Source organism: Anser brachyrhynchus (assembly GCF_964034855.1).
Source record: "Anser brachyrhynchus genome assembly, chromosome: 3".
Taxonomy (NCBI): Eukaryota; Metazoa; Chordata; class Aves; order Anseriformes; family Anatidae; genus Anser; species Anser brachyrhynchus.
The window spans coordinates 24,987,824-25,012,166 of record NC_137696.1 but is presented as its reverse complement, the minus strand read 5'-3'; the positions used below and the strand labels follow the sequence as shown (position 1 = coordinate 25,012,166).

General features: G+C 38.3%; 1 protein-coding gene across 4 annotated transcripts in view; it reads left to right on the top strand.

Moving 5' to 3' along the window:
• The window catches only part of USH2A (usherin), a 419,834-nt gene that overhangs the window by 18,540 nt on the left and 376,951 nt on the right, over positions 1-24,343 (top strand). For all 4 annotated transcript variants that reach the window (XM_080585038.1, XM_080585039.1, XM_080585040.1 and 1 more), the window contains exon 3: positions 3,878-4,043. In XM_080585038.1, coding sequence (XP_080441164.1) covers positions 3,878-4,043 — 166 coding nt within the window. The remainder of the gene's footprint in view (positions 1-3,877; positions 4,044-24,343) is intronic.

Below are 24,343 nucleotides of genomic sequence, written 5' to 3'. Positions count from 1 at the left end.
GCTTAGTTTGAAGCAGAAATGTCCTGCTAATTTCCAAGCAAGATGTTGCAGTGATGTGTTGAGTGAGATCGGTGAAAACTCTTTTTTTTTTCAGTGGAATAGGCTGTTCTTGCATAGATCCTGAAACAACGAAATGTATGTGCTTAGTTCCAAATTATTAAGTGCTATGCAGAAACCAGACTCTCCCAATGTCTGATTATCCGTGGACTTGTGTAAAACAGTACTCTTCTATTGCTGCTGTGTTAATAACTACACAATGTACATATTCCTGTTCAGTGGGTTTTATAGATCACTTTAAAAGCTAAATGTTTTTATTCAATTTTTGTAATAGATTGCTTCATTCTTCTGCCTTTTGAGTTTGCCAATATTCTACAGGTAGAAATGACAATGATAGGATCCAGTCCTGAAAATTGAAGTTGGACAACAGTTATTCGAGTGGACAGGATGATATGCTGCTGTCCAGATTTTTTTTTCCACTATCCACAAAAAAAGCACGTTAACTTGCAAAAAAAAAAGGGAATACAGAACTCCAGTTCTGGAGAAATTACGGAGAAACAGTAATTGCACATGAATAGTCACTGAAGCTTAGCTCAGAAGGCATCCTACAATAGAGAAGTGGTTTAACAGCAAGCTGAGATGTTTTTCCTTTTATTTTACTGGTATGGTGAGTCCTTCAGGTTGGTAGGAGCAGTTTGACTTGCCAGTTGTCCTGCACTTCGCAGTCCCTGTTGGGGGAGACATCCTTCTTGAATGTTATTTGTGAGACCTTTTAGACTCCTTTATTGTATCAGAAAGACTTCACTGAACTGGGCCTTCATCTAACAGTCCTTGTGCTGCCACCACACACTGGGATGATCGGCCATAACTGGCCATTTTTTTTACCTGTGGAATAGTTGAAAGTTTAACAAACTTGTTTGCTTACTGATGACCTACTCTTACATTAAGTACAGCAGACCCACATTTTTGGACATGCCATAAAGTGCTTTTTTGTGCTGAATGTAAATTTCTGATGTATAATATCCCAGTTGCCTCCTTATAAAGACTAGTATCTGCTAGACATGTGCCCATGTAAGAGAACAGCAAGGGTTTCTGCTAGAAGTTACTGTGCTGGTTGAAGTGAGAGAGACTGATGTGAGGATTGAAAGTTTGAGTACCCTTTAAAGGTTGTGACAATCCAGGGAGCAAATATGCATGTTTAACTGAAGATACTGAGGATTTTCTTCTTCAGTTTTATATACCAAGGTTTCTTACGTGATGCTTGGAAAGAAATTTTCATACAAAGAGAGAAGTCAGGTTGTGTTATGCATTTATGTTGGAGTGTTAATGTTTTTCCAGGAAAGATGTATAGATATTTGTAGGTATGCTTTTAAGTTACCACGTATTGGAGGTCTTAAAGAAAAGCAAGAGAACAGTGAGAAAACACTGACATTTGTATCTCCGGCCTTTAAAATTATTTCCCTTTAGGCACTATGTGCACTGAGTGAGCAAACTTATTCTTGCTGAACTGTGTTCTTTACCATGCTTTTTCTCATACTGCATGTGCTCATCAGTTAATCTAAAGGCTTGCAGTAAGCCCGTGCATGGAATTTAGCATAATATGGGAAATAGTATATGATGATAACCCTTGGAAATAAAATAGGATAAGGATATGAGTAGAAGCTTAGCATATATGAGTAGTCATTACAGGCAGCTTATATCAATTTAGTATGAGCCGGGCTAACTGAAATTTAGATGACCAGAAAATAACAGAGGTGGGGGAGAGAGGAGCTGGGACCTTCTACACACAAAAGGGCCTGGTGGAATGGCCTGACTGGGAAGTGGGCAGTAGATGTTTGTTTGTTTAAATTTTATTTATGTAAAGGACTACAATTGTATCCATTATTGTATATCAATTCAGATATTTTACATTAGTAACTAGGCTGAAGGGGGATGCTGCCTTCAGATATGACATGTCCCATTTTGAACTTATGCAGATGTTCCCATTTGCTCCAGTTAATGTTTGGGAATCAGTTGTCTCCCTGAAATATTCTATATAATATTTTTTCTGTTGAGAGTTACCCAAGCAGATTTCTGTGGTTTGGTTGTTTTCCCTCCAACCCCACCATCAAGAACTACATAGTCAGGTATTGGCTCTGTGGGATTGCAGGTTAGCAGAAGTTGGAAACTTCACAAAGAACAGTGTGTTCTCTCTGTAATCATGACTGGAATGGAAAACAGTGCTCCTAGTCAGAAGTAATGCTTATGCCTGTATAACCTACATTAGCACGTTTTTTTTTTCCCCCCCTTCCTCCTCTGTTTTCTGCCTCTTGATTTTCCTCTTTCAGTAGTGAATCATAATCCACATTTGTTCTTTCCAATTTTCAAAGTGGTGTACATCAAGGTCACTTGCCTTCTTAAAGTCATGACACCTTTGGGGATAAAAACAATGTGGGGATGTTTGCTTTAGATAACTAAAATAAACAAAATAACTGGATTATCCAATTATTGTTTATCCAGGAACTGGGTAAATCCAGTTCCTAAATATTTTGCTACTTAGCTGAGCCTTTCCTCACATTTATTATCTAACAAAACTAGTGTGTTTACAGGCAAACAAAATATTGAAAAGACCAACCAACACAATATTAAGAAACATGTTTTTAGTAAGGTTTACATAATAGGCATCTGCATTTTGCAAGTTGTTTTTTACCGACAACATTGCAGTAGACTAAAATTGTAACAGTTAAAATTAATTAGTCTTTCTCTTGGGTTTAAATGTGAATTAGTGAATAAAGGCAGTATTAAAGAATGGCATTTTTGATACTTTTGTTAAATGTACAGCAGTGAGGACTGAAGAAGGGTGAAGTCTCCTATTAGTAGATAAGTTTTTTGTTTTGTTTTGTTTTGTTTTTTTTCCCCTCTGAAATATGTCTTAAGTAAACCCTGGTCTCATACAGATTTTATATGCTTCTCTTGTGACTTAATGCACTAATTTAATCTAGAGTGTCTTAGCATATTTGGCTTTCCATGGGTAAGTTGGGAACTGTATTTCTCAAGCAGCTGAAAAAGGAATGCAAAAGTTTATAATTTTTGTTGTAGTAATGATTGGATTAATAAATGAAATACATTGCTGTTTCAAAGCATATGTAATCTATATGCTTTCTGAGGACCTATGGCATCACGGTGATCACTTTGGCAAAACTAATTGTATTTGAATAGCTAGATATGTAACATGGGTTGTTATGGATGGTATTCTTTGTCTTTTATATTTGATATTGGTGTAAAATCTCCATGGGGAAAAACAAACTAGCAAGTGGCCAGACAGCTGTCTGGCCTTGCTCTGGTTCTATTAGGTTAGAGAGAGGCTGTGTCAAAGGGAAAGTACAGGGGAAGCTTCTGTTGTTGCTGCCTTACCTGAACAGATTTGGTAGAAAAATAAGGGACTTATTTCCAAAACATGTCAGTCATACTCCTTTTTGTGGTTGTATTATCTTTGCTATGTTAGACTAAGAAAAATGTAAGTGCTTCAACAGGATGCAGTTTTATGGAGCTTTGTAAGAAAAGTGCAGTGGAGAACTGCACGGTGCTGGTCTTCATGACACCCTGAAGAGAGGAGGTGAAGTGGCCCCCATTCACCTCCAAGTGAACTGGGGTTGAATGCACTATAAATTAAAAATATGCATGTTGCAGATTCAGACAGAAAATATGTTTGTTAAAGTTCTTTTACACTTAATACATCTTGTGACTTTTGCTGTCAGTGAGCATCTTCTCGAGAGCTGTATTTGTAACATTTATTTTAATGCATTCTGGTTAGCATCACTTTACAGGATAGCACCCTGGCAAGAATGTGTATATATACGTGCCTCTGACCTTATGTTGTTTTTCTTCGTTATTTCCAAAGGTGTGTGATAGAAAAGGCTATTGATGGGCAGACTGTGTTCAAACTCACAATCTCTGAGAAAGAAACAATGTTTTATTATCGCACAGTAAATGGTTTGCAGCCACCAATAAAAGTAATGACACTGGGGAGAATTCTTGTGAAGAAATGGATTCATCTTAGTGTGCAGGTGAGTAAAAGTAAAAACCTTTTAATGTTTGTTGAAATACAACATTTGTGTGAGAATGGTGTAACTGTATAAATATCTTTACAAGGGGGGGCAAGTTGGGGAATGTAACTGAAAACTCTTGAGTCTGTAGGTAAGGATCTTAATTTTGGAGCACATCTTGAGATGATTCCTAATTTAGAACTGGAAAGCAATGCTGCGTGCGTTCTGCTGAACAGACAAGTGAAAATTCCTACCCTTAAGACCACAAGTATTTGGCGTGAAGAAAACTACTTATTCTAATGTTAGCAATAAGTCTTGGGTCCCTGAGATTATTCCCTAAAAGGACAATGTAATGTCATCCTCATCTATACATGCTAATGTATTTATCTGACAGAGGTGTGTCCCATTTAATTCTTAAAGCTTCTTACAATGCATATAAGTAACCATGTATAAGGGTTTCTTCAGGATCAGTCAAGCTAGTTAGTTATGAGGCTATTACCTCTTATTTTAAAAATAAATTCAGAATTGTTAAAATTCAATCCTTGTGTTCTAAATGTTTTCTGTTGACATAATATTTTTAATAAGTGTACAAACATCTACTGAGGATAAAGTAAAATTGAGTTTGTTAAAATTTTAGCAATGTACAAAAATCAGCAAACAAATACAGAAGAAATTAAAATGCATTCAGTTATTTGCATGCCTTACAATTCCCAGCAGACACTCTAGTAAATTCTGTTTGTAAGCCAAGTTCAACTAATAATTAAAAAACACAATTATCAGGTATTGAAATGTTTATCTTCTCCTTCCTGCATTTCCTTTATCTGGCCTATTAAATTTCATTTGGTTTACAGCACAATCAAGAATAGTTTCCCTGCTTTCTTGAAACTTGCTAAAAGGTATTGACTGTGATTTGGATTTTTAGTGCTGATCTTGTCACTCGTAAGAAGTATCTAAGCTGACGTCTTGATTTTTTTTTTTGCAGTTTTCTTTTTTCCAGGATAACAGCATGGTAGTGTGAATAAGATTTTGGCTGTTGGATTAAAAGAGTGACCTTAAGGTAGAACTAATGAACTTTACACTTCAAACACTCCAAGGGTGCTATATTACTGCTGTTGCTGTCAGCCACGTTTTGTACTAGTCTCAGAAACTGCTAAAGCCTGGGATAGCAGAGTGAAAGAGATGGATTTAAATACACACAGGCATTTTAAATTGCATTACAAAGAACTCTCAAGCACTCCATAGAATTTAGTCCTTTGTTTCTTTGGGGAATGTTGTTCAATGCATAGAGGAGTAAAGAAGTGTAGCTTCTAAACCCTTACAGGGACTACAGACTTGATACCTTTTCCGAGTTTCTGAGCTCAGTGTAGAACCTTATGTTCTGTGATTTATGGTGGTGTTGGATTTAGCTTCCCATTAAAGATAATAGTGGCTGCAGCATGATCCATTTAGCACTAGGTATGGTTGTTAAACTTTAGGTAAAGCTTTAATTTTTTTAAACTCTTAGCAACTGTCCAGAAGCATTTTTTTGTATAAATGGAGAAATAAATGGAAAATGAGAGGAACTGTACAAAAATATGCAAAAGTAACATTCATATGGAAGTGGCTATGCTTTCTGACGAGAATAGTATTTGATGGTGAGATAGTTCCCAGACATTTGCAGATTGAAGCCTTACCCATAAGCTGATGAAAAAGCCTTCTGAAGACAAAGCACTGTGGTTTTACAGGAACTAGTAATTTTAGTTAAGTGCAGTGGGACAGCCTGGAGTTTACACCTGAAAGTACATATCGCCTGATCTTAGCACAGGTATGATTTTTTGACTTCTCTGACTAAACCAGCCTTCTCTCCAGATGATGACTACGCAGAGGGTGTGGGCTCTGTGGCGTGGAGTAGACCCTTGTGTGTGCTGTAGGTGAGCTACCTTGGGCTTGGGTAAAGGCAGCAGAGGGAGCACTGGCAGAGTGCAATCATGGGTGACTTTACTACTACTGTAGGCTTTTCCAAGTAAATCAGTCTGTGTAGACTTCCATTTCTCTTGCTGAGATAAAACTGACTCTAATACCCGCAAAGGATTAGCGGTCTGAGTTCTGTGTCACTGTTGTAGGCATAGCCTGTATTTTCTACCAAAGGCAAGCACTAGGACTGATCTCGGTGGCTAGTGAATTAGAAAGGTCTGGGGTTTTCCTCCAGACATGCTGGTTTTAAGGTAGGTATGGTGTCAACAGTGTAGTTACTATATAGTCTCCTACAGAAACAAAAAGGAAATGGTGGGATCTGAAGTGCTATATATGAGGCTGTGATGTCTAGTCACAAGTTAGTAGGTTTAACCAAATGAAATGTAGAGTCAGCAACTTTTTTAGGCACTTTGCAGAATTTGCACATGTCAGAGAATGCTGGTGATGTTCTTTTTGTTGGAGATCTCACCAGAGCTGGATAACGTGTTTTGATGTTTTTTAAAAAAATAACCTATTCCGAGTTGTTTGACAACTTGCTTGATATTATTTTTGGTCTAAAAGAAAATGTTCATGAATGTTTTGTGGGACAACTGAGTACTATTCCTGATAAGACAGTTGAAAATGTGGAATGGATATTTTCATGCAAGTAATGAAATTTCTACATGTAGAAGAAGTGTAATAAAAAAGGAGTAAATAGCAGCATTGCCATATCTGATGTGGTAGGATGCCTAGAATCTAGCAAATTTGAGGGGAGGAGGGATGAAGTGGGATAAAAGTATGTACTTTAAAAAATTTTTAGGTAATATAATTCAGGTACCATTGGTAACTGAAGATGTATGTGGTAATATCTCTTGTAAATTATAAAAATGTTTTACCTTTATGTCAGAGCTGTAGGCATCTACCATATTGACTGTCAGAATTTGGTTTCCCAAAAGTTCAATTTAGAAGCATTAAGTCCTACAATTAATATCCCTGGCCTTCAATATACTTGACTTTTCTAGTAGGGAAAGCGTATTTGCTCCTTATGTTCCCTGAGACTACAAAACTTTTTTTTATCAATGTAGGTTTTCTCTTAATTCTGTGGTGATGTGTCTTTGTAGGAAATACATGTGACAAATGTGGGTCAAAATAGTTGGCTCATAAATTGTTTTGGGTATGAGCCTGACGAGATGTTCTTCACAGAGTATTGCAAAGTGTTATTCAAAACCATGCGCAGTATTGCATATTTGACAAGATAGACAGCCTCCCTTTCTACTAGAGTGTGGTCTGGTTGCTCTGTGTGTCTTGGGGAGACAGGAGGAAAAGAGGCTTATGGTATGACACCTTGTTGCTCAGCAACTGCAGACCAGTTACAGATATGTCTAATTCAGGCTAAGTCTGATTCAGGACAAAATTTTTTTAGTGAATGCTAGCACTAAATAATACAGTCAGTAAATAGGGGTGTATAATGGGACCCATCCTGAAGAAAAAAAGCAATATTTGTTGGCTGGCTCACAGGCAATTGATGCGTCTTGTTTGTGATGGTGCATGAGTGCTGGACAGGGGGAGGTTGGCTGGCAGAGTGGTGTCCTTGCTGCCTCTGGACAGGGCTGCAACCAGGGGATTGGGGATTAAGGCACTTTGCATGTCAAGTTGGTGACCAGAATAACAGCTAAAGGAGACTGGGGGATTTGGTCTTGATAAGTGTTCATGGCAGATTGGTGAATCGTTTGTTGTGTTTTCTTTTTTGGCAGCTTTGTTGTGGGTTGTGAAAAGAGTGTGTGTGATGTAGTGGCCCAAGAGAGAGGCCCCCTGCTGAGGAGCTAGGGTCTGTGTCCATCTCTGGACGCACAGGATGTGTATATGAAAACAATTCAGGCCAAAGGTCCCCAAAGCCAAGCAGTCAGTAGGAGCTGGGAATCTCAAAACAGCGGAGTTCTTGTGGTTAGTAGGAGAAACTGAAATATTTGTACATAAATGTTAGGTGATAGACACCATGACAGACGAGCCTAAAGTTCTGGTGGCAGCTGTGAAACTGAACTCAGAGCAGAAATGTGGTAGGATGGCATGTATCTTTGGAATTCAGCTGTAGGAGCATATGAGCTATTCAGGAGTGATAAAAATGAAAGCTAAATGGTGGAATAACACCAAATAGTAATTAAATGATAAGAGGGAAGGAAAGAAGAAAGGGCAGCATAGAGTAAAAAGAATTTCTTTGGAATAAAATAATTCTAGGGCAGAAGAAGGCTAGTAAATGAATTCTACTGAAGTACTCTAGGATTTTAAGTCCTCAGGTTTGGATTTAGATGTGTAATTCATTAGAGAGAACTACTACTAAGGACTGTGTTTTTGCAGAGACTTATTCTCCAGTTTATGGCTGGGAAATTGAAGCTCTACTAACGAGAGCAGGCCCCAGATGCAGGTTCCTGCATTCTGTGTGAATCATCTAGTTAGCAAAGCAGAAAGTCTGGATACCAGCTTTGTTAAGTGATGAGGGCATTAATAGAGATGTTGGTCTCAGAAATAACATTCTGTTGAGTGTTTGGTTTAAATAAAATAAAAAGAAATGGTTCTGTAACTACATTTTTGTGTGCGAAGAAATAGGCCTACTTTAATAAAACAAGGTGAACTGAGGAGTCTAAGGATTGAACGGAGAAAAGGTGTTGAAGGTTCTTCAAAACAAAAATGATGGCATGAAGAGGAATCTCTGTCCTTAAGAGGGGGGAAAAATGGAGATACAGCACTCAAGCTTCTGAGTGAATAAGCATCTATGCAATTAGAGATGGCTGAGTCTACAGGCATAGGGGAGTGGGGAAGGAAATTTGCGGAGAAAGCTATGTAGGAATAGAAATAAAACTGTAAGGAAGTTGAGCTGAATCAGACTTTGCAACAACTGTTAAATGGTAAAAAAAGGGTAAGATCTTTTGTATGAGAAGGCATGACCTGCATACGGTGAAGATGTGCTTAAGATTAAGGATGATTTGAATAAGGTTGCCAAACTGAATACTTTGTTTCTGTGTAGGGATATTGATAACAGTCACGAGCAAATCAAGCTGGGTAACAGAATTGAAAGTATGGAAAGAAGTGATCATACAGAGGTAGAAATATAAATTTGCAAGCTTCTTGTGTACTTGCTGATACAATCAGGTGGTCTAAGAATTCTGAAAGAACTTGGGCATAAACATGTAATTGTCAGAGTCGTATGCTAATCTGCCAAGTCAGAGGTGGAGCTAAGTAAGCAATAAATGCTTAGCATTGGGAATCGTTGTGCACTGGTGCGGGCCAGCAGCCAAGCACCCACACAGCCTTGCACTCTGCCCCCGTTTCCCCTGCCAGTGGAACTGGGGAGAACAGGAGCAGCAAAAGAAAACTCATGGATTAAAATAAAGGCAGTTTAATAGCTGAAGGGGAGTAGGGCTGGAATAAGTGAGGAAAAAGCAGTCGCTCACCATCTCCCACAAGCAGACTGTTGCCCAGCCAGTCTCTCAGCAGCAGCCACTGTGGGAGGCAAACCTCCATCTCTATGAAGTCCTTCTTCTACTCCAGTTTTTTAAGTGTGGTGTTATATGGTGTGGAATAGCTGTTTGGTCTGTTTGGGACACAGTCAGGACAGCTGAGCTCTCCCAACTACTTGCTGAACTGTAGCTTACTTGCTGGGGTGAAATGGGGAGCAGAGTGGGAAAAGAGAAAGGCTTGACACTGTTCAAGCACTACCCAAAACATTAGTGTGCTATTAACGCTGTTTCAGCCACAAATCCAGAACACGGCACTGTATGGGCTGCTAGGAAGGAGGCTGACTCTACTGCAGCCGGAGCCAGTACTAACAGGAAGAGAAAAAGGATCTTGGAAACACAGAGCTATTTGTCTTGGCACAGTGGCACATGAGGATTTTGAGAAGATTTTTTTGAAGGAATAAAGATGTGAAGGTAAATGGAAAATGGGATAAAACGCAACATGGATTTACTGAAGATAACTCATCACTGTCTAACCTCTTAGCTCTTTTTAATGAGAAAACTGATTTTCAGGCAAAGTAAATCTGCCGAATTTCCTTCTATCTGGAGTTCAGTATAGCATTGATGTGACACCCCATGAGAAGTCGTAGGGTCAAAGGAAATGTTTGTGGAGAGAGGTAGCAATAGATACTGCTCAAAGGAAGGTGTAATGTCTGGAAAAAGTTACAGTTGAATTCTTTGAAAATCATTCTTTGGACCAGCCTTGTATTACATTTTCATTAATGATCTTGGCAGAAATACGGAGTGTACTGATTCAAGCTGGTAACATCATGTGGAGAGGCATCATCAGAAAAACAAACAGCAAGAAAGATGTTACGTATAAGAAAAATGGAATGACTAAAAGGATTGGGGGGGTAACAGGCACAAAATAAAATTTGGTATTATAAAATGCAAAGTAACATATCTGAAACTATTAAAAATCTCTTGCTAAGTAGTTAAATATTAGAAGTGGCTGAAGTAATGGTCCTAGGTGGTGGTGATGGATTACTGGCCTGATATGGCCCTTAAAAAAGCTTGTGTTGGGACAGTGCATCTGGAGAGACTTCCAGTTGTGAGGGGGAAGCATCACTGCTGCTGCTTCAACCTTTGAGGTTTCACGCAAGTGTGTGCAGTTTCAGGCCTTCATATTTAGGGAATGTAATTCAGAACAGAGATACTAGGCATGATGACAATGAAAGGCTCTGTGCAGGCCTTGCAGAAGATGACTTGGAGAACCTTCTTTTGGGAGTTTTTTTTAACAATAGCCAAGTGTAGGAGGGCATAGAGTTTTCTTCTCTAAATCTGTTGGAGAGTAAACACCAGGCAGAAAAAGGAACCATTTAAGCTGGAAATTGAGTCTGTTTTATTACAGCAGACTGTTTCTGAAAAAAGGCTTCTGATCAGAATAGCAGGGATAAAAAAAAAAAGTTATTTTTTAAACTCGGTAACTGTCATAAACTGGATAATGTGATACAGTGTGTCCAACAGGAGAAGATGGGAATTTGTATCCCTGCCTTGTTATATAGGTGGACTGGGGATTTTTTTTCCTTTTTCCTGCAAAATTACTGTAATAACTGCTGCCAGCAAAATGTTGGGCATGAGGCACTAATAGTCTTCGAATGTACTGTGGAAAAAACTGCTTGAGACTAGATGGCATTGGTCTGAGAGTAACTTCATACTTTTAAATAGTTTATGCAGTCTTCTTAATATGTAGTATGTTGCTGACAGAGCTATTGGCTATCCATTTGTTTGCTCTTTATACCCCATAAAAATTTGAGAAAAGTCATCCTTGAGTATTTGTGCTGAGGTAAGTTGAAGTGGATTTGCAACAAAAGTGAATTTTGACCACTCTTTATGCTCTCCAATTAATAGGATTTATTTTTCTGTAATGACACTTGCCTTTATTTTCCACTGCTTATGGTTTGTAAAGGAGCTTATCTTTTGGTTTTGCAATATATAACAGGTCCTTAAACTGTGGATCTTGTTTCCTTGAAATTTCTGGCACTTCTCTAGTTGATTTCAGTAGGTAAGGATCAAATCTTTGAGGTTTCTGAAAGTTTGTGTCCTGTGTTTGATCTTGATTTAATTACATTTGTCACCCTACTTTTTAGGTCTGTATTATCAAAAACTGTTTGAAGGTACACAGTGGAGTAAAGAATATATAGCATTAAATTAATCCAATACACACTGAAGAAAAGCATCAGGAAAACTGATGTCTTTAAAAAATGATCTTTTAAAGAATTAAAAAAAATAAAGCTTAGCAGTGTGTGATTAAGGCTAGTTGTGTACCTCATTATCTGTGCATAGTGATAACAGTATCAGATCTGTGCTGCTTAGTAACAGCAGCTCCATTATGTATTTTTTCTTCAGATTCACTGTTAAGGGTCTCTCACTTTCCCTTTGATACTTCAGAATTTATTTAAGTAGCTAAGAAGAGTGGAATTTAAACATGAATTTTCAGATACATCCAAAGCTGCTGAAACAGGAGATTCTCTGAGAACATGTCAGATTGATGTATTTGTTTCATATTTAGTGTCTGCAATTATAAAAATAAACTTTTTACTAGCCTTTATTTTGCCTGATCATATCTATGTAACTCTGCCATGTTTTGGCAGACTATAGCACATTAAAAGCTTTAGAAAGTAAGTTTAAAATCTAAATGCAGAGAGGTAACCATGACTGAATTACTCTCCTGGGAGCAAAAGGCTCTTAGAGTGCCTACTGAAATCAGCATTATCATTTCAATACATGTCAAATATGAGTCATTTCCTAGTTTAGGCAAAATTTCTTTATAAATCTTTAAATCTTCCAGTTCTTTAAAGAAAAGGTTAAAGTACTTATGATTTAATGAGACTGCTTTACATCATAACTGTTTGACTATCAAGAGAAAACTTGTCCTTTCCAATTTGTGAAATCCTTTTATTTTCTACACAAGTTTTTGAATACTTTTCAAAATTTATGTTAAAAGCAAAGAACCTGAGACTTAAAAGCAGGGAGGAAAACATTTACTCTATGCATGCTCTGTGTATACATTACTAAATATGAGGTGTTTAAAATGGGATATTCCCCATGTTTAGTAAGATTGTAGGAAAGCAAGGAAGCATTTTAATTTAACAGACCACTTTGATCTCCCACTTGAAGTCATCCCTTACTATCCATTAGGAACAGTTTGTCAGTCCCAAAAAGGGAGGGGAGAATTTGCATGAATTCTACATATTAGGGCTTTTTGTCTACTAATTACAATTGTGTTGAAAATATTTCAACGTATTGTTGGTGCTATGCTCCCAACAGACGAGAAATAAAAAATATTACAGTCTATAATGTATTTGGTTGTCTGTTTGGAGAACTGTTCATAGAAACAACAAGCGTAGCTTTCTTGGCAACTGGTTTGTCATTTAATCTGCTATAGTTGCAGCCTATTCATAACTGCTGCTGAACTTCCAGCCTCAGGGTTCATTGATACAAGTAACTTGCTGTGCTGCCTCCAGAAGTCCTACTGTGGTGCTTGCCTCTTCTCTTGGGTCCTAGGTACTAGGATGTACACTGTTTGTGTTGATTTGAAAGCTCTTTGTTATAACTTCAGCTTCTTAGGAAATAGATATGTCCCAGGTGCCTCTGTTTCCTCTTCATTTATATTGTATCTTAAAACATCCACCCCCTTTCTTGCCTGAATATGAATTCAGTCAAGTTCCTGTGTATCTGCAGATTTAGATTTACAGTCTAACAGCTGCCTGGGAACACAAGACAAGGAATTTCATATAGGCCAGGATTTTAATTTCAAGAAATTGCAAAAATAGATGCTTTATCAGTGCTGTCTTGACTACTGTTCTGGAAATCACAAATAATTTTGCAGTTGCAAAAGCAAAACCTACTGAAGTTTGCACAGATTATATATCATAAATGGAATGGAATCAAGCCTTTGTATGACCAGTGCTTGGAGTTGGTAGTACTGACTGGTTTGCAGAAGCTATGCCTGCTCTGTCTGGAGAGTTCAAGATGAGATTTGAATTCCATCAAGTTTCAATTTGTTTTACAAGCACTTTGTTTCCTTAATAAAAAATAAAATAAAATAAATGTGGCAGCCAATTAAATTGTGTTTTTAATAACAGAAACACTATGTTAAGAATGATTTGCATTCTTTTTTTCCTCTACTCTCAAATCCCTAAACATCTTGGGAGTATTGGTTGATAGTCGGCTGAATATGAGCCAGCAGTGTGCTCAGGTGGCCAAGAAGGCCAACAGCATCCTGGCCTGCATAAGAAGCAGTGTGGCCAGCAGGTCTAGGGAAGTGATTGTGCTCCTGTACTCGGCTCTGGTGAGGCCGCACCTCGAGTACTGTGTTCAGTTTTGGGACCCTCGCTACAGGAAGGACATGGAGGTGCTCGAGCGAGTCCAGAGAAGGGCGACCAAGCTGGTGAGGGGTCTGGAGAACAAGTCTTACGAGGAGCGGCTGAGGGAGCTGGGCTTGTTCAGCCTGGAGAAGAGGAGGCTCAGGGGCGACCTTATCGCTCTCTACAGTTACCTTAAAGGAGGCTGTAGTGAGGTGGGGGTTGGTCTGTTCTCCTACGTGCCTGGTGACAGGACGAGGGGGAATGGGCGAAAGTTGCGACAGGGGAGTTTTAGGTTGGATGTTAGGAAGAACTTCTTTACCGAAAGGGTTGTTAGGCATTGGAATGGGCTGCCCAGGGAGGTGGTGGAGTCACCATCCCTGGAGGTCTTTAAGAGACGTTTAGATGTAGAGCTTAGCGATATGGTTTAGTGGAGTACTTAGTGTTAGGTCGGAGGTTGGACTCGATGATCTTGAGGTCTCTTCCAACCTCACTGATTTTTTTCTGAAATTTTGTGTTGTGCTATTGCAGTTTTGGGGATGAAAGGGTCAGAACTCCCTTGTCATTCTGGGCACTTTGTACCATAAACTTCTGTAGTTGTACTATGAAGCTTTGTGGATTTGTTCCTCATTCCTTTCTCTCTTTGGCTGCCACTGAGTATTTTGTTCATTAGCGGTTTACTTTCTATGGTAACTCTAAGAACACCTTTTATTTTCTGAGCAGTAGAAGCTTAGAATTTAATGTTATGTTTACATAGTTGAGAATAATTTTCTCACGTCAATTACTTTGTGGTTATCAACACTTTTAGTTTGCTAGTTTATTGCTTGTTTCTTAAATGTTTTGAGATCCTGTTGTAAATTTGAAGCAAGCTTGACTTTTACTGCCTGGATGTATTAACTACAACCTTTTTCACCTCACCACTGTTTTCAGGACTGTACATAATGTTCGGTTGCAGAGGTGTTTGGAGTTACCTAAACTTCTGTCTTTGCAAAGTGTGGTTGTTCAATCTCTACCTATTTGAAACCTTTCTGGAAAACCAGAGTATTATATTGGTCAGGCTTCGCTTATCCACATACATCCTAACTCATTCAAGATACTCAAAGTTGGAGCTTGAGATTTCCTTCCAGAAATCCCATGTTGCCTTTTCCAGTTTTCCAGTATACAGTATGTATCTATGTCCCATGGTCTGCCCCAAATAATTAGCCCTGTGTCGGCCTGATTTCCTGGATTATCAGAAGAAAGATTGCTCCAAGACCTGTTCATGTATCATGTCTGTAATTTAAATTTTTGCATTGTTCTTCAATCTCTGCAGGGCTAACTGAAAATTGTATAGTATTTTGTTTGTGCTGCTTTTTTGGTCTCCCATAACATGTAACAGGTCAGTAAACTGGATTACCACTCTTTTTCTTAAATTTAAAGACTACTTTTGTGTTTGAAGAGTTTTTATCCTTCTCCATAAATTGTGCTTATTGACATCCTCATTTTTGCTGTTGATCAGTAATCTCCCTGGCCCTTCTGAGTTTAATCTCAAAGTGTGTAAGGTGCACTTAGGTGCACAGGAAACCACTGGGAACTTTCTGAGCAGTCTTCCCTGATCCTCTCCTGACCCATCCGCAATAAAATGTGGTTGAGGGAGCTGTTGCAAAAACTTTTTCCCTTAGCTTTTTCCAAGGATAAGCTACCTAAACACAGTCCTTTGAAGTCAAGTTTTGGTTTGTGTTCAGTTAATGGCTTGTATCTACTGCAAAGCTTTGCTGCTGAGATGCTTAGTAACTCTGGAGGAAAGCAGCTAATGTTGGTTGTTTTTTCTTTTTTAAAACAAAACAGGAAAATTGAAAATGAGTGAATTATAATTGAAAAAAATGTTGGAGAATTATAATACAAAGGAATAGTTGAATGACTTTCTAAAGGAGGTTGTGATAAAAGGAAGAAAGCAAGACACAGAGGAGGGAAGGGGTTGAGGTAAGGTTTTTAAAAGGAATACAAATGGAGTCAAAGACAATTATGTTGATCCTTGACCATGAAGAAAAACTAATCCTTGAAGGAAAAGATGAGACTCTATTTGCAAAAACTGTACGATTCCCCTTACTGGATACGTGGAACTTCTGTGGTGAGGCATTCAGAGGGCAAGAGTAATTGCTTTCTTCTTATGTAAATCATCACAAAGACAAGGAGATGGATTTCAACCTCCTAGTCCCAGCAGAGCTGTTCAAGTGTTGTAGAACCAATGTATTCTTGCATTACATTTGGGAATGACTTACAAGTGCCAGCATTGAGCAGTGCAAAGTGGTGCAAAATTCATCACGTATAGGCAATTCTAAAGACCAGAATTTAATCTAAGGCTGATAGTGTAATACAGGGTTAATCATTGTACATTAGTAACAGCTCCCTTCATTTGTGCAGGTATCTGCTTATTCTTTGACTAGTGAAGCACAGAGACTTTATTCAGAAGGGACGTTTCATTTGACATTACATCTCATCCCTAATTTACATGATTACAAGTAGTTCAGGAAAATTCAGAATCAGTGGTTGTGCTGTATTTTAAATGGAGGGGGCAGAGAGAAAATGTGCATTGTTATGAGATGATCTAAAATGTACTTTCAGGCGTTTTGTTTCAATTAATTTTGGCAAGTCTATCTTATGTAACTGTTTTAGCTGCTAAGAAGCAGCTTGTTGAATCCTTAATACTTGTCTCTTCATGTTACTATAGTGATCTTGAGTTTGGATCTGATTTTCCTGTGATTTGGGGAAAATAGTCATTATGCAGCAAGAAAGCAATTGTTCTCTGTATATTTTCAGATATGATGACTACGATCCTTTTATTATATTTTGTTTGGAACTCATTTGCAGCATAAGAGTCACTTGTTACACCTTTCCATGTAAAAACAACAAAGATTGATTATTTGTTAATTACTTTAGTTTTTAGCAGAACCTGTATTTGTAATCTTGAGCTCTCAGGTTCTCCTACTCTCCTGCCAAGATATACTTATTCTGTCCTGAGGAATCATTAATAGGTTGATAGAGCTCTACTGACGCATGCAATAAGGAATGTTTTTCGTTGGTACAACGCTGGATGGGGTAGAAAGTGGCAGAGCTGTAGCTAACCATTTTAATATTAGTACTACTGAAATACTGGTGATGAACTCACCAGTGAAAGATGAAATGAAAATTGCCAATCCATAATTGGAATGCATACTCTGTGGCTGAAGGATAAGTAATCTCTGATTCAATGGTTTAAAATAATATTTACTTATTTAAATACTAATTCTTTAAAAATGCAGACTATTTCAAAAGCTGCCTCTTTTCACATTGATCTTTCTTTGTCTTTGGCCTTGTTTATCAGATAATTGACAGTGTGGGTTGTATCACTCAGTTTGTATCACAGTACTAAAATTAACCTTGTCCAAAAAATAAATTACATACATGATTCTTATTTTGTATCATTCTGCTTGCTTTTACTTGCATTTTTCCAATTTCAAGGCTTTTTTAAATGAAATATCTATAGTTCATCCGAAGTCTATAAGCTGCCAGAACAGTCTGCTTTCCAGTTACCTTCCACTTTCACTGTTTGGAGTCAGATTTGGATTAATACATAGCTTGTTCTTGAACAGAGAGTTAATTGCTTCAGGAGCACTCCAGGGTTCCATCGTTTTCTTCCCCTTCTTTTTCCTCTTTTTTTTTTTTTAATTTATGTTGTTCTTCAGGGAGTTCAAGCTGAACTAGTGGATCTATGCACAAAAAGAAAGACTTGGATTGAAGGAAAACCATTTCCATTGAGAAGGGATTAACATTGTAGGAGATAGTGAAAAAGAAAAGTAAAGGAGGGCAAAGAGAAAAGCTAAGTATCTTTTATACAAATGCTAGGAGCATATGTAATAAGACTGCTGAATTGGAGTGACATGTTTTCAAGGATAAGGAAGATATTATTGGAATAAGAGAGACAACCAGGAAAATGAAGGGGGATTTAAAATGCCAAGATATAGAGTTCTAGTGAAGGAAGAGCTAATATAAAGCTGGAAGAGATGTAACAATATTGCTGAAGGATGATATTTAATCTACAGTAGATGCCCCCCTCTCTTCCCCCCTTTTTTCCTAACTAAGTTCAGTAGTTTGTATACAAGGTAAGGACAACTTGATGTAGCTATGATTCTTGGCTGTTGTTCTAGACTTGCAATATGTCAGAAAAAAAAAGCATGAACAATAAAAATACTTTTTCAGACATAAAATAGATCCCAAGAAAGCTAAGACTTTGATATGAAGAATGATTATGGGGTATCGAGGAGGACACAATAGGAAAAGTGGTTGCTAGAGATCAGTTAGAATTGACTGTGTTAAAACTGCAAATGAGAGCATGTTTCCACTGTTACCCTAAGGTTTCTGCCTTTAAGCAGTTATTGAAACAATCTATACAATATGAATATTGTCACTGTTATCATGGAAAGACTGCAGATATAAATCTGTATATGGAGATAAACAAATGATCATAAAATCACGAAATTTGAAATGGTCGTGGGGTGGGTGGGAATATGTGCTAGGTGGAGAAAGCAGCCCTAAAGTTATTGATTTTAGCAAAGCTAACTTTGAAGGAAAGCAAAATGCTCCTGGGACTTTTGCCTGCAATCCTGTGATGAATGGGAAATCCACTCCACACAAGTAGAGAGTACATAGTATATAAAACACGTAGAAAGGCTGCAATTAAAATTCATCCCAGTTAAGTCAAGAAAAGGAAAGGCCGATATGGGCCTGAGGCAAAAGAAGGAAAGGCAAAGAGACAACTTGCCCCTCCCGACCCTATGCTTTTTCCTTCCCCTTCGCTGTTCTTTAGCATTTCTTCTGCTGTCCCTTTATCCTCTCCAGCCCTTCTGTTTCATGACAGTTCAGTCGCTATGGTCCCCTGATGTGGTTTCTTCAGGTCTCTGTTTTTCTGTACCCTGGATTTCTCAGAGCACAAGCATAACCGTCCTGAGTGCACAGAACAGAGGGGCGAGACTCTGCTTTCTCCCTGTCCCGATATTTGCATTGTGCAACCCCTTAAACACCCTTACAAGCTTTAGGTAATTGACAGATTTCCTTTTCCACAATTTCCCTTATCTATTTGCAACTCTGGGATGACTTCAATTCACTGGTGAGGTAAGGAATGAGGCAATGAGGGCTGGAGAGGGCAAGCAAATGAATGCCTGTAATAACTCATGTGGTCAGTGGGTCTATACAAAAGTAAAAATTAAAAAACAAAAAAACAAACAACAGTGCTGTGCTGTAGCATTTAACACTGAAATGGTGGGTCTTCTCTAAGAGAGAAGGGTCAAACAAGCGAGAACTTGTTGCAGATGTTTTTTCTTTCCTTTGTGCAAAGTTAGGATGTAGGGCTCAATTTAGGACCTAGTATGCAAGATGCTTTATTCTCCAACATCCTTCTCCCACATACACACATTATCAGAAATCTTGTTTCAAGACACAAAGAACAGATGTGAAGAAGCAAGGCAATGGAACATATTTAAGGTCTGAGTCTGGGCAGGTGTAAAATGGCATGGCTTAAGCTGTAGACAGTTTATAGCAGCTGAAGATGTGGCCCTTAACTAAAGCAAACAGTTTGAACAAATCTGAATGTGGCATTTTCTTTTAAAAGCTGAACAAAGTTGATAATGACAAAAGAAGTGAATTTCAGAGAGATTTAATGGGACAGTGATGAAAGAACAAATGATATTTTTCTGTCAGTCAATCTTTTTTTTTTTTTCCTTATGGTGATTTGTTAACTGCAGAAATTGGCAGCAGTCATTGAGGATGACCATGTGGTCTTATGGCACCCAGCTGATGACTGTCTGACCAGTTTCTGAAGATGGTACAAGGGATCATAAAGTTTAGTTCCATGTATATTATGATGATAGTTGCATCTATATTTAAAGCTTTCTGTCACTGGAGCACTCTTGGTGTTGTCAGACTGTCTGTTGGACTGGATGAGCTGCAACTTCTTGCAATTGAATGTCAATAAGACCAAAGCAATTTTGGTTGATTCATAGCACCAGCTTAAGCATATTCACTTGCACAGATTACATTTGACAGATAGTTACCTTCAGCTGAACTCTGTGGTTAGAAGCCTTGGTGTACTCTTGACAGTGAGCTTACAGTTGATGCCTTATGTTTATTTCATATCCTGTTTTTGCCTCCCTAATGCTGCATGTGTATGTCTACATTTAAATAAATTCACAGCTGAAGTACTAGTCAGTCCACTTGTTATCTTTGGACAGAATGTTGTGATGAGTCAATTTCAGTATTTTAAAAATATTGTGGTTTTTTTCCCATTCAGGCAATTTTAATTTCAAAAGCCATCTAATCGAGGATTTTTTATTAGAAACTCCTGGAAAAGCATATGTCAAAATCTAACAACAGGAGTAAAAACAGAGGATAAAACTAAAAAAAAAAAAAAAAAAAAAAAAAAAAAAAAAAAAAACATGAAAAAGTGCTTCTCCTTTTGGAATATTTTCCTGGTATTCTACTAGTTTGTTGGCCTGCAGGAAAATATATTCAACACAGGTATTATAAACCCTGTTATATTAGTGGAAGTTAAGTTCCTCTGGATTCTGCAACAAGATTCTGCATGGTGTCTTCAAAAATAGATGTGTTTGCATCCTCTATCATCCTCTATAAATCTTGTAAAGAAAGTCATCTTTCCTGGTCTTTTCTTGTAACTCTCCTAAAATATTCTGGGTTAAAATACAGTTTTAATTGACAAATTTAGTTGGTCCCACTTATGGTGAGCTTAGGTATGTTGAAAAATCATTTATGGTATACTGAGGAAGGATTAAACTTCTGAATTACTTCAAACCATTTCCCTGTGCAGGCTTCTAGTCAGTTTAAAGCAGCATCCTGATCTTGAAGAAAATGTAGTGATTTAATGCCAAATAGCTTGTGCGTATCCCTGTACCATTTCTGCTCACTCCAACTTCAGTTGCTGTTTTTAAAGGCTGTAGGTGATTTTCCTATAGAGCTTAAAGAAGTGATGAAAGGGAGATATTTGGAGTTTTTACTTCCTTTTCTCCGTGATGAATAGGAGTGCAGCATCCTTGAATTCTGATATGAATGAACTAAATATACTCCATAAATTAAAATGTTTGTAGTCACTTATTTTATTGGCAAGCTGTGGTGAAAGGGCAGACTTAACTTTAGATTTTTGCCTACTGTTAAATAATAAATCTCAGCCTAGAATTATGCTGGCATGGTTTCTTTTAAAAATGACAGGATGGCTGGAAACAAAGGTATGTCCCCTAACTATTATTACTTTTTAAAAAAATAATAATAAAGTCTATGACCATAGTCTTGCTTAAGTCATTGGCTGCAATGAATGATTCAAGCTCTTTTTCTTTTCTCTCTGTAAAATGCTCTTTGGCATGAGAACCAAAGATGTGTGAAAAGCATCACTTTGAAACTGTTGTAGATGTCAGGGTTGCAGCTTGCCTCTATCGTCTTGTCCTTTTCCTTCAAGCCTGCAATCCAGTTGTTTCCAAGCCCTGAGATGCAGAGGGGTGGGTAGCAGGTTTGGAAGCTCAGATGTGCAGAGTTCTAATAGCTTAAATAGCTACAAATATAGCAAAAATAGCATTTTGTGCCATGTGGTGTAGGATTTGAATATGTGGTATAGGATTTTGCTGTATGGTATAGGATTTGAAACACAAGAATTTAGAAGTGTGAATAAAGCCATTTAACAAGAGCAGGTAAAATAAGCCTTATTGTGTGCATTTTTTTTAACCTTCGCTGTAAAATAATGGTCAAACAATCTAAAAACAGCATGCGATTTTAAGTAACTGTAATGGCTATTCAAAGTAGTACTCTTTCTCTCCCCAACTTGCTAAGTAAAGGAAGAGAAATATATTTGAAATCAAGACAGGGTTCATATTCATAGGACTACAGAATATCTCTAGCTGGAAGGGACCCAGAAGGATTATCAAATCCGACTCCTGGCTTCACATAGGACCACCCAAAAAAAAAAAGCGTATGTCTGAGACTGTTGTCCACATGCTTCTTGAGCTCCAGCAGGCTCGGTGCTGTGACCACTGCCCTGGGGAGCCCATTCCAGTGCCTGACCGCCCTGTGGGTGAAAGAACCTTTCCCAAGCACCCAGCCTGACCCTCCCCTGTCCCAGCTCCATGCCGTTCCCTCGGGTCCTGTCTCTGTCCCCAGAGAGCAGAGCTCAGCGCCTGCCCCTCCGCTCCCCTCGTGAGGGAGCTGCAGGCCGCCATGAGGCCTCCCCTCAGCCTGCTCTGCTCTCGGCTGAACAATCCAAATGACTTCAGCCACTCCTCATACATCTCCTCTAGACTCTTCACCTGCTTTGTTGCTCTCCTTTGGACACTCCCTAATAGCTTTATGTCTTTTTAGTGTTGTAGTGCCCAAACCTGCACACAGTACTTGAGGTAAGGCCACACAGCACAGAGGAGGACAGTCATTTCCCCCAACCAGCTAGCAATGTCAGTCTTGGTGTAACCTAGGCCACAGTCGGCCCTTTTGGCTGCCTGGACACGCTGCTGACTCACATTCAACTTGCCATAGACCAACCCCCCCCCCTCCCCCCCCAATTCCTTTCTTTGGGGGTGCTTTCCAGCCTCTAATCCCCAGTCTGTACATACAGCCAGGGTTGCCTCATCTCAGGTACAGAATCCAGCACTTGCCCTTGTTAAACTTCATATGATTCTAGCTGAAGCAGCATCAAGCTTGCTGGCAAAATCATCAGTAAGTTTTTACTGGTGTAGGAGGTGTCATTTATCTGTCAAATATTATGCAGATAATCTATCTGAGCTTGCTTTTCTTCCTGGTTATTCTACTTTGATTTTTATCCCCCCCCCTCCCTGTTCCTATTAACGTGGTTATTAGCATCTTTTTTTGTCTGTTTGAGAACAAGGTATGAGACAAATTCCTTGTGACACATTCTTGTTCTCATGTTTGCTACATAAATTCATTATCTCTTGCCAAGCTTTAGATCTGCAGAGTTCCCTCTGTGTAGTCTCAATTTTCATTCTAAATAAAAAATTAAAATGCAAAGAGCAAAAGACTAAAAGTGAACTCTTTTTATCTTCCGGTTGTAAACTGTCTCTCTAAGAGGAGGGAAGAAAAAAAAAAAAAGCACAAGGGATTTTGGTATATGTAAGACATCTGCCCAAACTTCCCTAGCAATAATGTCATCACTGCCAGAATGTGCTTATGCTACTAACTGTATAATAGTGCTTGTGGTACTTATTTTTGAATTGTCCATTCAGCTAAGGTTTTAAATTTAGGTTAGACTGCATGTGGCATATATTGTAAGGAGAGAGAAACAATACGAGACTCTATGAGCAGGCTGTACACTGATGCTGGTGAGTGGTGTGGAGCAGGATGTGGTTGTATGGTATGAAATCCTGACACAGCTGCAGAACTTGAGCTGTGGAAACTACTGCACCTCTTTATCTTCCAAAGCAGTCATAAGGTGGCTGACGAGGAGCTTACCTGGCTTGGGGAGGAATAGAGGAATTTTAGGATGTTAGAAAAATACTAGTGCTTGGGGGCATGGACTATGCTCCCATGTGTCTTTTTTGTACATGTGTTAAAAAAAAAAAGTCAAATGTGAAAGTATGGAGCTAAAAATAAATAAAAGATTAGAATAAGGCAAAATAAGAAGAATCGGTAAATAGTGCTCTAAGGAAAATTAGAAAGCATAGGGACAGAACTGGCAGGTGGGAAAGGAGCCTTTGAGAAGGAATTCTGCAGTTTCTTCAGTGAAGAAAAGTGTTGAATTGTGACAAAGTTCTCTGCCATTTCTGATGCACAAATTTAGGGGCACATAGACACCCAAATTTTTAATAACATGTGAAAGGCAGCATGGTGGATTTTTGGTCATTTGCTCTGCTTGAATCACAACTGAAGATAAACTTGGACTCATGCTAATAGTTTCATTCCATGTTTATCCTCAAACATCCATTTGTCCACTTTGTGTTCTTTAAGTCCATATCACTGACCTTTCCTCCTTACAAAAATTCACTTACAAAATATTAAAGCTGTGTGGAAGCCTTTGTAATTGCAGCTTCAGCAAGATTTGCAATTATGCAAGAAAATACCGACGTATGTACCTGTGTGTCTAGTCTCTTTGATGTGCAAAATCCCTTTCCTGCATCTTTTATTAACTGTTCTGCTTCTGTTCCACGTCTGCTTTCAGAGTAGAGATGTGAATCCACATGTCACCCAATGGTAGAATATGCTGTATATCTTTATATAAACAGGCAAAAAGAGCATATTTAGACAGGTTGAAGGTGAAAAAGATTTTTATGCTCAAGTTTCTGATTACACCATTATAGCAGCATCACTAATTCCCCTCCTTCCTTCTATTGTCTTCCCTCATCTGTTGTCATCAGTGACCACTGTTGATTTGTTGACTCTATTAAAGTATTCAAGGAAGCCACAGGCCTGTCATTTTGGTCATAACCTTAATCTGTTTTCTCACCTTGGGAGAAAATGTGTTAATATACTGTCTGTTTCTATAGAGTGAGCTCGTTGAACAAGTTCCTGATGCAACAAATCTGCAATACATTTAGAAAAAATGTTTTTA